General features: G+C 42.0%; 2 protein-coding genes across 2 annotated transcripts; both read right to left on the reverse strand.

The window, feature by feature from the left end:
- Positions 1-221: 221 nt before the first annotated feature.
- Positions 222-1,148, reverse strand: LOC141134305 (olfactory receptor 5B12-like). Its single transcript, XM_073623880.1, has one exon. It carries the CDS (start codon positions 1,146-1,148, stop codon positions 222-224), a length of 927 nt encoding a protein of 308 aa, XP_073479981.1.
- A 10,198-nt stretch (positions 1,149-11,346) lies between these two features.
- LOC141134851 (olfactory receptor 5M5-like) lies at positions 11,347-12,474 on the reverse strand. The gene has a single exon (XM_073624285.1). The coding sequence runs from the start codon at positions 12,334-12,336 to the stop codon at positions 11,410-11,412; it is 927 nt and encodes a 308-aa protein (XP_073480386.1). The 5' UTR covers positions 12,337-12,474; the 3' UTR covers positions 11,347-11,409.
- Between the last annotated feature and the right edge of the window lie 399 nt (positions 12,475-12,873).

The raw sequence follows: 12,873 nt of genomic DNA on the forward strand, positions 1-12,873 counted from the left end.
TACATGCACTTAGATTGTTAACTATTTAGCCTCATTACAGTGATATTTTTATGGAGTAAACTCTCTTGTTCAGCTACTGTTTTTTCTTGTAGACCATAGGTAAAAAGCACTAAGATTAGCCTTTACACCTTCCAGTTTAACCCACTTTCTAAAGATGCTTAAATCCTTATATGTCTGATCAGCTGTGAATTTAAAAAAAGCTTGCAATAGTAATATCTATATTAGCAACATTTTTGCATTGCTCTTATTATGACCCTCTTGACCTCTTGGTTCCTCAAGCTGTAGATAAGGGGATTCAGCATTGGGGTGACTACTGAATAGATCACAGATGCCACTTTGTCTTGCTTCTCAAGAACCTGAGTGTCTGGTCGTAGGTATATGAAGAATACAGTAATAAAGAAGATGGAGACACATGTGAGGTGGGATGAGCATGTGCTGAAGGCTTTCCGCCGTCCTTCTGCAGACTTCATTCGTAATATTGAGGAAACAATGAGAGTGTAGGAGACCAGGACTGCTATCAAGGAATACAGTCCCAAAGTACTTACGAAGAACAATGTTAAAGCCTCGCAAAAAAAAGGGTCGGAGCAAGACAATTTCAGTAACGGGGGGATCTCACAATAGAAGTGGTCTATGAGATTAGACCTACAGTATTGGAGACTAAAGACACAGCTGGTCTGGGCCAATGATTGCAATAAACCAACAGAGAAACACAAGAGGACCATAGAAAAACATTTATCCTTTGTCATTACTGAGACATAGTGAAGAGGGTGGCAGATTGCTACGTATCGGTCGTATGACATGCCTGACAGAAGCAGAACTTCAATATTTGCCAAAGCAGCATAAAAATAAATCTGCAGGACACAACCAATAAATGGGATTGACTTTTTGAGCGAAATGAGGTCAGCCAACATTTTAGGTGTTATAGTTGAGGAGTAAATGAGGTCCACTAAGGAGAGATAACTCAGAAAGTAATACATCGGAGTGTGAAGACTGGAGAAGGCACGGACAAGGCCCATCATTCCGACATTGCCTATTAGTGTCACCATGTATATAATCAGGAACATTGCGAATAGGAATGGGGCAAGTCTCTTATTATCTGTTAGTCCAGTCAACTCAAAAATGGTTACTTGTGTTCTGTTGCTGCTCATTGAGTTCTTTGTCTGTAATGGTGAACAAATATATTGGGGTTACATATATTTAAATAAAAAAAAAAGAATTAATATTAAATACTGTATAATAAAAGTGTCACTATAACTTACCTGTCACACTTCAGCGCTGGACTTCTTCTGTCCATGGATGCTTCCAGGTATTGCCTGGAGTGGCAGGAGGTCTTTCAAAAACTGCTTGATCATTAAGCCTAATACCTGTCAGTGCACTCAAGCTCTCAATCAGTCTGCTGCAGTTACTATGGTCCAGTCTACTACTGTCCAGTCCACCACGGTCCAACCTACTACTCTGCCAGTCCAGCTAACATTACAGTTCCGCAGCTAGCCTTATTATCAGAATAACAAATGCCATCTTCACGCAGCCAGTTTTTTTTGGCTCTCCAGACACCTCTGCCCCTCTGCATCCTTAATAACCTGTTGAGTGATCCGGGGGTCCAAACTTCCATGGGAGGTCCTTGGTTCCACCTCAGCCAAGCCTTCTCCTTCATACTAGCATCTTCCTCCACCTTTATGCTACTTAGTGGATCATTTGGCTTATAGGGGTTTCTTTAATCAGTATGGAAGTTATTTTGAACTGCAGCCTCAGCATTTCCTTAATCATCACTCAAAGGTAACATATGCGTCTATCTTATGGCTGGAAATGACTTGCCTCTCCATTCTTATGCCGCGTACACATGCGCGGACTTTACGGCAGACTTTATGACGGACTTTCCGAATGAATGGACTTGCCTACACACAATCCACCAAAGTCCGTCGAATTCGTACGTGATGACGTACGACCGGACTAAAACAAGGAAGTTCATAGCCAGTAGCCAATAGCTGCCCTAGCGTGGCTTTTTGTCCGTCGAACTAGCATTAAGACGACCGTTTTTTTCGACCGGACTCGAGTTCGACGGATAGATTTAAAACATGTTTCAAATCTAAGTCCGCCCAACTTTTGAGAAAACAAAGTCCGCTGGAGCCCACACACGATCGAATTGTCCGACAAAATCCCGGGCAAAGTCTGCCGTAAAGTCCGCTCGTGTGTACGCGGCATTAGACAAGAATGATTCTTTGCTTTACAATTTCACAGTTTCAGGCCACAATTGTAGTGTATATTTGACAAACCAGGGAGTGATTCCCCACTTCTAGTTCACTAGAAGCTTTATGCCAAGGAAGTAAAGTATGCCTTTGGGTCAATATGCCATACAGTTTCAAACTCTGCTGGCCAAAGTGGTCTGTAACAATAAGGCCCTAACAGCTCCTTTTGACGGGAATTGTCTGATCAGGTCCCACCTTTCTGGATGACTTGTTTGCCCTTGCTGACCACTTTGACATCAGGTTCCAGAAACAAACCAAGGAAAATAACCACCAGTACCACTTCTACCCTACTTTTAGACCATCTGTCCCTAAGGACTCTGACATTCCCCAACAAGTATGCTCTTCAGTGGAACTAATGAGAATCCAAAACTAGACCCAAGGACTTTGCATGTATTGTTGAGAAAAGAGGGATTTCCTTAATCAATGCCCCCAAGCCCAGGAAACTCTTGGGTCCAGTCTGTCTTAGAGGGGGCCTACTGACCAAACCTTTTTGACCTCTGCCATCTCTCCCACTTTGACTGTCTATTTCCATGACAAGAATCAGTGTATTCCTGTTTTTTGTTTTTTATCCTTTATTTTTACCTGGTGATCCTGCCAGAAACACACTTCCTGTCCTACAGTGACAACGCTCACTCCATTATATTTTTAGAGAAAGCCATGTTTATCACACTAGGTTGCTCTACTGATTTGGATTACAAGCAGTCTTCCTTTCTTGTTCTCCGTTATATGGGATGGAGGGATTAGTAGGTTACAGAAGGAAGATAACATTGTTTGCACTACAAGGACATGACATTTCTGGAAGGATCAACCTGTAATTTTCTGCTCTTGCTAAAAATGCTCTTAACCTGAAAATAGAAAACTAACACAGCCACTTCATCAAGAGACTGGTAAGATACGAACTGTTCGATTTTTGTTCTTGGGTCTAGACATACTTTCATAAATCATAAGAAATAAAAAGTCAGGCGCTACTAAACAACTTCAGCTTCTCAAAACAAATAAAATATAATGAACAATATAATAAACATAAGTCCATAAAGTCCATTTGTACTCGCTCCATTTCCAGTGCATCCTTCCTGAGGACTGGTGCCCAGAACTGGACAGCATACTCCAGGTGCGGCCAGACCAGAGTCTTGTAGATTGGGAGAATTATCGTTTTATCTCTGGAATTGATCCCCTTTTATATTGCATGCAAATATTCTGTTTGCTTTGTTACAAGCAGCTTGGCATTGCATGCCATTGCTGAGCCTATCATCTACTAGGCCCCCCCAGCGCTGAAAGCTGAAAATTGGCCTGGGCAAGAAGGGGGTGAAAGTGCCCACCCGGCATTGAAGTGGAACGTACCTATTGGGATGCTCCAGCCCTGGATCGGCCTCCCTAGCACTTCCCCCTCTACCCTTCCTGACTGTCACCCATCTACTCTTTTCTAGTGCCTGCACCTCTTTGTCTCCACCTGCCTCTGTATTACAGGCTATGCAAATTCACACCAACAGTATTCCTGTACTTACAACCTTTTTTTGTATCCATTTGCTAACAAATGATTTATCTCAAAAATCATTTTTTACATGTATACATTGTATTTTCTGTTCAGTCATTTTTGATATGCAGCACAAAATGGGGAATTATATAATGAGAGGAAGACACTTCAATAATCAGATTTACACAAAGCAGCCGAGCAGCAGGAGACCTCTGCATCAGGTTGTTTGGACATATTAGAACCTTCTGCTGTGAGTCTCTCAGTCTAGGAGGAGGTTGAAGCATTCAAGGCTGGCTTTGGCTGCTGATTCCATACCCCAACAAAATGCAGGGGCCCCAGGGAGACATGGACCTGAATCGGAAGCAAAACCACTCCAAAGGTCCCCCAAGCACACCCCTCATAAAAGAATAGAGTCCCCTCAAAAGCCAGGGCCCTTAGTCAGTAGGCAAGAGGCTATTTAGAGGACATTAGGGCAGTATAGAGGTTGCCCACTATTAACTTCTCCTTTTGAAAATGCTGCTATCACCTGTAACAACAGGAAGGAAGAAGACAGCCAAAGCATTTGGCGGCCAAAAATCCCCTTTTGTCAGGGCTTGAACCATGTAGCAACAAGGCATCCATTGGATTCAAAGGCGCCTGGATATACAAAGACTCAAAGTTGCCTGGAGCATGATCCCCTCCCCTTGGAGACTGGGCCGCAGGGCAGTATTCCAAAATGATAACGACCCCAAACACAACTCTAAGATGACCACTGCCTTGCTAAAGAAGCTGAGGGTAAATGTGATGGACTGGCCAAGCATGTCTCCAGACCTAAACCATATTGAGTTGGGGCTTCCTCAAACGGAAGGCGGAGGAGCGCAAGCTCTCTAACATCCACCAGCTCCGTATTATCGTCAAGGAGGAGTGGAAGAGGACTCCAGTGGCAACCTGTGAAGCTCTGGTGAACTCCATGCCCAAGAGGGTTAAGGCAGTGCTGGAAAATAATGGTGGCCACACAAAATATTGACACTTTGGGCCCAAATTGGACATTTTCACTTAGGGGTGTACTCACTTGTTTCCAGCAGTTTAGACATTAATGTCTGTTTGTTGAGTTATTTTGAGGGGACAGAAAATTTACACTGTTATACAAGCTGTACACTCACTACTTTACATTGTAGCAAAGTGTCATTTCTTCAGTGTTGTCACATGAAAAGATAGAATAAAATATTTACAAAAATGTGAGAGGTGTACTCACTTTTGTAAGATACTGTAATGCCGCGTACACACGGTCGGACTTTTCAGCTACAAAAGTCCGACAGCCCGTCCGACAGACTTTCGACAGACTTTCGACGGACTTTTGGCGGACTTTCAACGGACTTTCTAACGACCGGACTTGCTTACACACGATCACACCAAAGTCCGACGGATTCATACGTGATGACGTACACCGGACTAAAATAAGGAAGTTCATAGCCAGTAGCCAATAGCTGCCCTAGCGTCAGTTTTTGTCCGTCGGACTAGCATACAGACGAGCGGATTTCTGGGTCCGACGGAGTTATGACGTAAAGATTTGAAGTATGTTCCAATTCTAAAGTCCCTCAGATTTGCGACTGGAAAAATCCGCTGAAGGTCCGGTGAAGCCCACACACGATCGGACTGTTCGCTGGATTTGGTCCGTCGGCGTCTGTCAGACAAGTCCGGTCGAAAGTACGCGACATAAGTCTCTGACGGGAGAAAGAATTGATATGAAATGTTGCCTGTTTCTATTGCTGAGTGATTGGGTATTAATGCTGCCTAAAGACTGTATAATATGTCATTTTTATTTTGTTCATAGTTCCATTTTAAAGTTTGTTAAAGAAAATTATTTATTTTTTTATCTCAAATGTATTATTTATTTTATGCCTTCATTTCAGAGTAAATTTGGGCATTTAATACATTTGGACATTTAACTGCTTGAATTAATAAAAAAAAAAATAAAAAAATAAAAATAAATGAAAGGAGGTTGTTGTAAAAATGTTTGTCTGGAAGTGTATATTTATGTCTACTGTGTGTAGATGTTTGCCTGGAATTCAGGTTAATGGCTGCATTGACTCTCAATGTGTATCCTGTATTAGTGGATTGCTGCATTAAAGACATTTTTTTTTGTCATTACCTTGAACATCCTTTAAGCTGTTGTGAGCCATGTAGTGATTTTTCTCATCGGCATACACAAGGGTCTGTGCACCTCCACAAATGCATTATTGTTATATAAGATTCCGTTTCCCGAGAGCCTAACTCTCTACTGCTCCAAGCAAATCAGTATTTGTTCTAAATAAGGAGCAAGCCAGTTAACTGATGTTACTTATTTGTCTTATTTTGTTTAAATTGTTTGCAAATTGTGCAACGCAGTGAGCTACAGAAATTCACTCTTTTGTGTGAGTGTCAATATAATACACTTTTTTTAAGGAATACAGATGAGTATAAGGAATTAAGGAATTTGATGTGAGATTTTTTTTTTCTTATCCACTTCAATACCAGGTGGGCACTTTCACCCTCTTCTTGCCCAGGCCAATTTTCAGCTTTCAGCGCTGTCACACTTTGAACGACAATTACTCAGTCATGCAACAAAATACATTTTATATACTTTTTTTTTAGACAAATAGAGCTTTCCTTTCGTGGTATTTAATCACCACTGTTTTTTTTTTGTTTTTGTTTTTTTTTTTTACTATATAAATGAAAAATTACAGAACATTTTTAGGCCTCATGCACACGGACGTTTTTACAGCCGCTTTTTTGAGCGTTTTTTGTAGCTTAAAAAGGCCTGTCTATGTTAGTCTACGGCTTCATGCCCACCTAGGCGTTTTTGAGCTGCAAATGGCATAGGCGTTTTTAAGCTGTAAAAAAAACCCAGGACCAGTGGGTTCTGAGAGATGTTTTTCAGCTGTAAAAGCGCTTTAACGCTGATAAACACTCAAAAACGTCACTCACCAATGTTTTTTAACTTTTTTGATCCATTGAAAAAAAAAAAAAAAACATTTTGAAAAAAAAAAAAACGCTAACGCGGAAAGACGCTAAAAAACACTGTTGCAAAAATAATGAAAAAAGCTGAAAAAAGTTTAAAAAAATCACTGCAAACATACTGGCGTTTTCATAACATTATTTTGACATCCTGTGTGCATGAGGCCTTAAAATAACACGTTTTTTTTTTTTTTGCTTCTGTTATAAAATTTTGCAAATAAATAATCTTTTTTTATAAATTTAGGCTAAAATATATTCTGGTACATTTCTTTGGTAAAAATAACCCAAATCAGTGTCTATTATTTACTGTGTAAAAGTTAAAGAGTCCACAAACTATGGTATACCTATATATACGGTATTTGAATATTCATAAATGATGTACTGACGGACCTAATTTCTTGAGGCCCTAAAATGCCAGAACAGTACAAATATCACCCAAATGACCCTTTTTGGAAAGTAGACAGTCCAAGGTATTTAGTAAGAGGCATGGCGAGTTTTTCGAAAATGTACCTTTTTTTGGGAAAATAAAGAAATTTAATTTTTCCACAATGTTTTTACATACTCTCACCAGTGCAGTACAGTGTCATCGTATGACTGGTGTGGTGATGATCAGGGACACTGACTGGTGATATGTGAAAAAAAAAAAACTTTTTTTTTACTATTTTTTATTTTATTTTACTATTGTTTTTTTTACATACTGTGGCCAGAGCAGTACAGTGTCACAAAAGTGACGCTGTACTGCTCTGGGGGAGGTGGGCAAGATTTATTTTTCTTCTTTTCTTCACCATGATTGCTTATGATGATCTGATCACTGTTACAGGCAATCATTTTATGAATGGTCTCCATTCATATGTCACTGTGTACTATTGTGACAGCTGTGATCGCCACAGCTATCACATGTTAGAGGTCCGTGATGATTGGCTCCTGTGACCAATCACAGAGATCACAATAGTACACAATGAATGGCTATGAATGAAAGCCATTGTGTACTATTGACAACTATAAATATGTGGTCATGGACTTTGTTTGGACAGATAGAAGAGAAACTGAGTATTATAAAAACAACTTTATTATGTACCATTAAATATCTGTTACACAACATGAAAATTTGCTCTCCACATATGGATATACAACACGCAAAGATTCCGATTACAGTTCACATGTGGACTCAACGTGTTTCGGGAATCCTTCTTCAGAAGCACTTGTGGCAGAATCAGTGCACTGGAACCCACTCCTAATCTTTAACCACTTGCTGCCTGTCCACTGTCAAATGACAGAAGAGCGGTGCAGCTCTCGTTCTGGGACAATGTCACATAACGTCACCCCAGATCGGCCACTCTCGCGTGCCTGCGCAGCGCGCTGATCATGGCCACGCCGTGTTCGTAGGACACTGCGTGACCCCATGGCTCTTTAACCATGTGATCGGCTGTACCTAATCACAGCCAGTCACTGACTGAGTGTGTGGTGAGGAGAGCTGATCAGCGGCATCTCCACGCTGGGAGACCAGGGCAGGTCATCAGGGCACTGATCATCAGTGCCCTGATTACAGTAAAGCCCCAGCAGTGCCCATCAGTGACACCAATCAGTGCCCATTGGGGATGCCAGTCAGTGTTGCCTTTCAGTGCCCATCAGTGCCTGCTCATCAGTGCTGCCCATCAATGCCCATCAGTGCCCATCAGTGCTGCCCATCAGTGCCACCAATCAGTGCTCATCAGTGCTGCCCATCAGTGCCACCAATCAGTGCCCATCATTGCTGCCCATCAGTGGCGCCTATCCGTGCCTATCTGTGCCGCCTATCAGTGCCCACCAGTGCCGCCCATCAGTGCCCATCAGTGCTGCACATCAGTGCCGCCAATCAGTGCCCATCATTGCTGCCCATCAGTGGCGCCTATCCGTGCCTATCCGTGCCGCCTATCAGTGCCCACCAGTGCCGCCCATCAGTGCCCATCAGTGCCCATCAGTGCTGCACATCAGTGCCGCCAATCAGTGCCCATCATTGCTGCCCATCAGTGGCGCCTATCCGTGCCGCCTAGCAGTGCCCACCAGTGCTGCCCATCAGTGCTGCCCATCAGTGCCACCAATCAGTGCCCATCATTGCCGCACATCAGTGATGCCTATCTGTGCCGCCTATCAGTGCCCATCAGTGCCACATATTAGTGCCTACCAGTGCTACCTATTAATATAATATAGTTTACTGACAGAAACTAAAAGAAATTTTTTTTCTTTTTCAATATTTTCGGTCTTTTTTCTTTTTTTTTGTAAAAATTAAATAACCCAGCAGTGATTAAATACCACCAAAAGAAAACTCTGTTTGTGTGAACAAAATGATAACAAAATTGGTTTGGGTATAGTGTTGCATGACCGCACAATTGTCATTCAAAATGCGAACAGCGCTGAAAGCTAAAAATTGCCTGGGCAGGTAGGAGGTGAAAGTGCCCGGTAGGCAAGTAGTTAATAGAGTAATGACAGCCAGTAGGGTAGACTGGAATTCATAGCATGTGTATTTTGCCCACAGAGGGGCAAATGAGTCATTTAGGGTACATTAAGTAAACAGCGAATGGTCTTGTACACATAATCCTAAAATAAAAGGACCAGCTTCCCAATGAAGAACCATCCAGACCCAATGTGAGTAAGTCACTATAAAGACAGCATGGTAGTCAAAGTAGCACATATATTCCAAAGAGGGAGCTCTTGATGAGTGTCTTAGAAACAGGCTGGAGTCGTTTGTTTTTAAGATACTTATCAAGAGAGCCCCCCCGGAATATATGCCCCTTGACTACTTTGACAATCATGCTGTCTTTATGGTGACTTACTTAAAACAACTTTAAGGTAATAAAAAAAAAACTTTACAATAGCAGTGCCCCCCAGCCCCCTCCCTAACACTTACCTGAGTCCTTTATTGATCCAGTGCTGTGCCTGGCTGCGGGTCTTCTCTCCCTGTTTCAAAGGCTTTGCTGATAGTAACGGGAGGCACTGGCTCCTGCTGCTGTCAGTCAAATCCTGTGAGGAGGAATCGGGGGGGGGGGCCACACTGTGTGTGTCTATGGTCGGACACAGCCTGGCTTGAGATTGTGCCCACATTAGTGCCCCCCCCCCCCGTAGCAAGTAGCTTTCTTTAAAGGCACTCAGAAGGGAGAGGGAGTCAAGAGCAGCAGTGAGGGACCCCAGAAGAGGAGGTTCAGGGCTGCTTTGTGCAAAACCAGAACAAGTGAGTATAACATGTTTATTATTTTAAATAAAAGTGAGCCATTACAATCACTTTAATACACATACTCAAATAAAAAGATTTCCAAAAGGAGGAACATTTCTAGTCAGGGTTAAGTTGCTCTTTAAGGTTAAAGACTACATGAACTCAAAAAGATGAAGTGAAGATTTGCCTTGTTATGAGGAAATTATTAAAATCTAAATTGCACAAAAGCAGATGGAGCACAACTACTTATCATGGGTCCCCACAGCAAAATGTTGATGTTGCCCCCCTCTCTGTCCAGGACAGTAGTGTAACTGATCCTAACATAAGTATTCCCAAATCAAGAACAGGTAGCAGGAGAGCTCCCAGCATAGTCAGAACACAACTAAGGACCAGTGCTGAGGATAGAATTTGCCAGGAAAAAGCAACAGTGCAGGGAATTAACTTTTAACCCCAAAATTTAGCTACCTACGGCTTCACTTCCTTATTCCCTTACCGAGGATGGCGGTGGCAGCAGCCGAGAGCCGAAGGACGGATCGGCTTCAGCTGCCGACACCGCGGGCTCCCTGGACAGGTAAGTGTCCATATATTAAAAGTCAGCAGCTGCAGTATTTGTAGCTGCTGGCTTTTAATATTTTTTTTTTCAGCAAACCTCTGCTTTAAAGTCTGCCAAGCCAGAAAAAGAGACCAAGTTGAAGGGGATGCTGTTGCACCACATGACCTGTCTGAGGACATTTGGAAAAGGTAAGTAAAAAAAAAATAACATGGGGTCCAGAGCTTAGTTTTAAAAAAATTTTCAGGAACTAGGGAGGTGTTAAATGTTTGTCTAAATCCTGCCACCTGGTTCAGTTCTCCTGGGCTTAGGCCTTAGGAGTAGTCATGTGGGCTTTCTCTCTCCCCTGGGCCCTAGGGGCTGGATGGTGTAGGAGTCATCTCTCTAGGTGGCTACCTAAAGATGTTAGCTTGCTGAAAGGAAAGTGACCAGTCTTGAGGAAGGTGTCTAGTTGAGGGAAAAGTTTACAGAAGAACCTTCTCAGCTCTCTTTTATTAGAAGTCTATGAACAAGATATCACTAGAATTTTGACCTCTAATTAGCCAGAGTCCTGACTGTTGTCCACTGTCCAGCCAGCAAATCCTGTGAGGACAGTGTTATTTGGAACAATGTATATAAGATCTGAGTTCGTGTTTGGCGGTGTGTTTCAGGTATCCTGTGTCACCTCACACTCCTTTTCATCTCTATATAGTCTGCACCAAATATTGTTCAAGCTGTAAACTGACTGGTGCCTGTTATTATATTCCTTGCTGGAAAAGAATCAACTCTGGGATGAATGTCCATGGGGCCTTATTTTAATGTAAATATGCTTGGAAAATTCCCAATGTGACCTGCATTGTCAGGTAATGGTCCTTAGCAGTGGTTACCACTGGCAAAATGAAAACATTAATTGGCCTTTACGTCTTCCATTTTTACTTATACTTAAATCCTCATGTGGTCTGCTTAGCCTTGCATTTCAATAGTAATATCTATATTAGCAGCATGCTTGCATTGCTTTTATAGTGACTTTCTTGACCTCTTGGTTCCTCAAGCTGTAGATAATGGGATTCAGCATTGGGGTGACTACTGAATAGATCACAGATGCCACCTTGTCTTTCTTCTCAAGAACCCGAGTATCTGGGCGTAGGTATATGAAGAATACGGTAGTAAAGAAGATGGAGACACACATGAGGTGGGACGAGCATGTGCTGAAGGCTTTCTGCCGTCCTTCTGCAGATTTCATTCGTAATATTGAGGAAACAATTAGCGTGTAGGAAACTAGGACTGTTATGAAGGAATACAGTCCCAAAGTACTTACAAAGAACAGTGTTAAAGCCTCACAAAAGAGAGTGTCGGAGCAAGACAATTTCAGTAACGGGGGGATCTCACAATAGAAATGGTCTATGAGATTAGACCTACAGTATTGGAGACTAAACACACAGCTGGTCTGGGCTAATGATTGCAATAAACCAACACAGGAAGGCAAGAGGACCAGAGAAAAGCATTTATCTTTTGTCATCACTGAGGCATAGTGAAGAGGGTGGCAGATTGCTACATATCGGTCATATGACATGTTTGAGAGAAGCAGAACTTCGATACTTGCCAGAGCAGCATAAAAGTAAATCTGGAGGACGCAACCAATAAACGAGATTGACTTTTGGAGCGAAATTAGATCAGCCAACATTTTAGGTGTTATAGTTGAGGAGTAGACGAGGTCCACCAAGGAGAGGTTGCTTAGGAAGTAGTACATCGGAGTGTGAAGACTGGAGAAGGCACGGACAAGACCCATCATTCCAACATTTCCTATTAGTGTCACCATGTATATAATCAGGAACAGTATGAATAGGAACGGGATAAGTCTCTTATTATCTGTTAATCCAGTCAACTCAAACATGGTTACTTGCGTTCTGTTGCTGCCCATTGAATTATTTTTCTTTTACAGGCAGTCCCCAGGTTACAAACAAGGTTCTGTAGGTTTGTTCTTAAGTTGATTTTGTATTTAAGTTGCAACAAGCACATTTTTTAGGTGTAACTCCAGCCATAATGTTTACATTTTTTGGATAGCATAAAGAAGGGTTAACAACCCCGTAACATTTGTTTTGCTGTCTGTGCTCCTTTGACCTCACTTTCTGTCCCTGCAACAATTGGATTTTGAAAATTGTGGGTTGTCTTGGAGACAAGGCTTGGTGATAAAACATCCGTGGAGGCACCTTTTTCCCATGATAACTCTTACAGGAGTGAATTTCCCTTCCTAGAGGTAGATTTCCTCTTACTTCCTGTTGTCTCCCTCCGTTTGAGTCGTATGTAAGTCAGATGTATGTAACTCGGGGACAGGGACTGCCTGTGTAGTAAAATAATATATTAGGGCTACAAATGTCAAAAGTTAAAAGAGAATCTACATTATATATTATATAATATAATAATACTTCAAAAATTCTAAAAAGGTACCGCCAAAAGA

This window comes from Aquarana catesbeiana, linkage group LG03 (assembly GCF_042186555.1).
Source record: "Aquarana catesbeiana isolate 2022-GZ linkage group LG03, ASM4218655v1, whole genome shotgun sequence".
In the NCBI taxonomy this organism is placed as follows: domain Eukaryota; kingdom Metazoa; phylum Chordata; class Amphibia; order Anura; family Ranidae; genus Aquarana; species Aquarana catesbeiana.

Excerpts from the sequence above, each read along its gene's own strand:
- LOC141134305 (XM_073623880.1), bottom strand. The coding sequence starts at position 1,148 with ATGAGCAGCAACAGAACACAAGTAACCATTTTTGAGTTGACTGGACTA.
- LOC141134851 (XM_073624285.1), bottom strand. The coding sequence starts at position 12,336 with ATGGGCAGCAACAGAACGCAAGTAACCATGTTTGAGTTGACTGGATTA.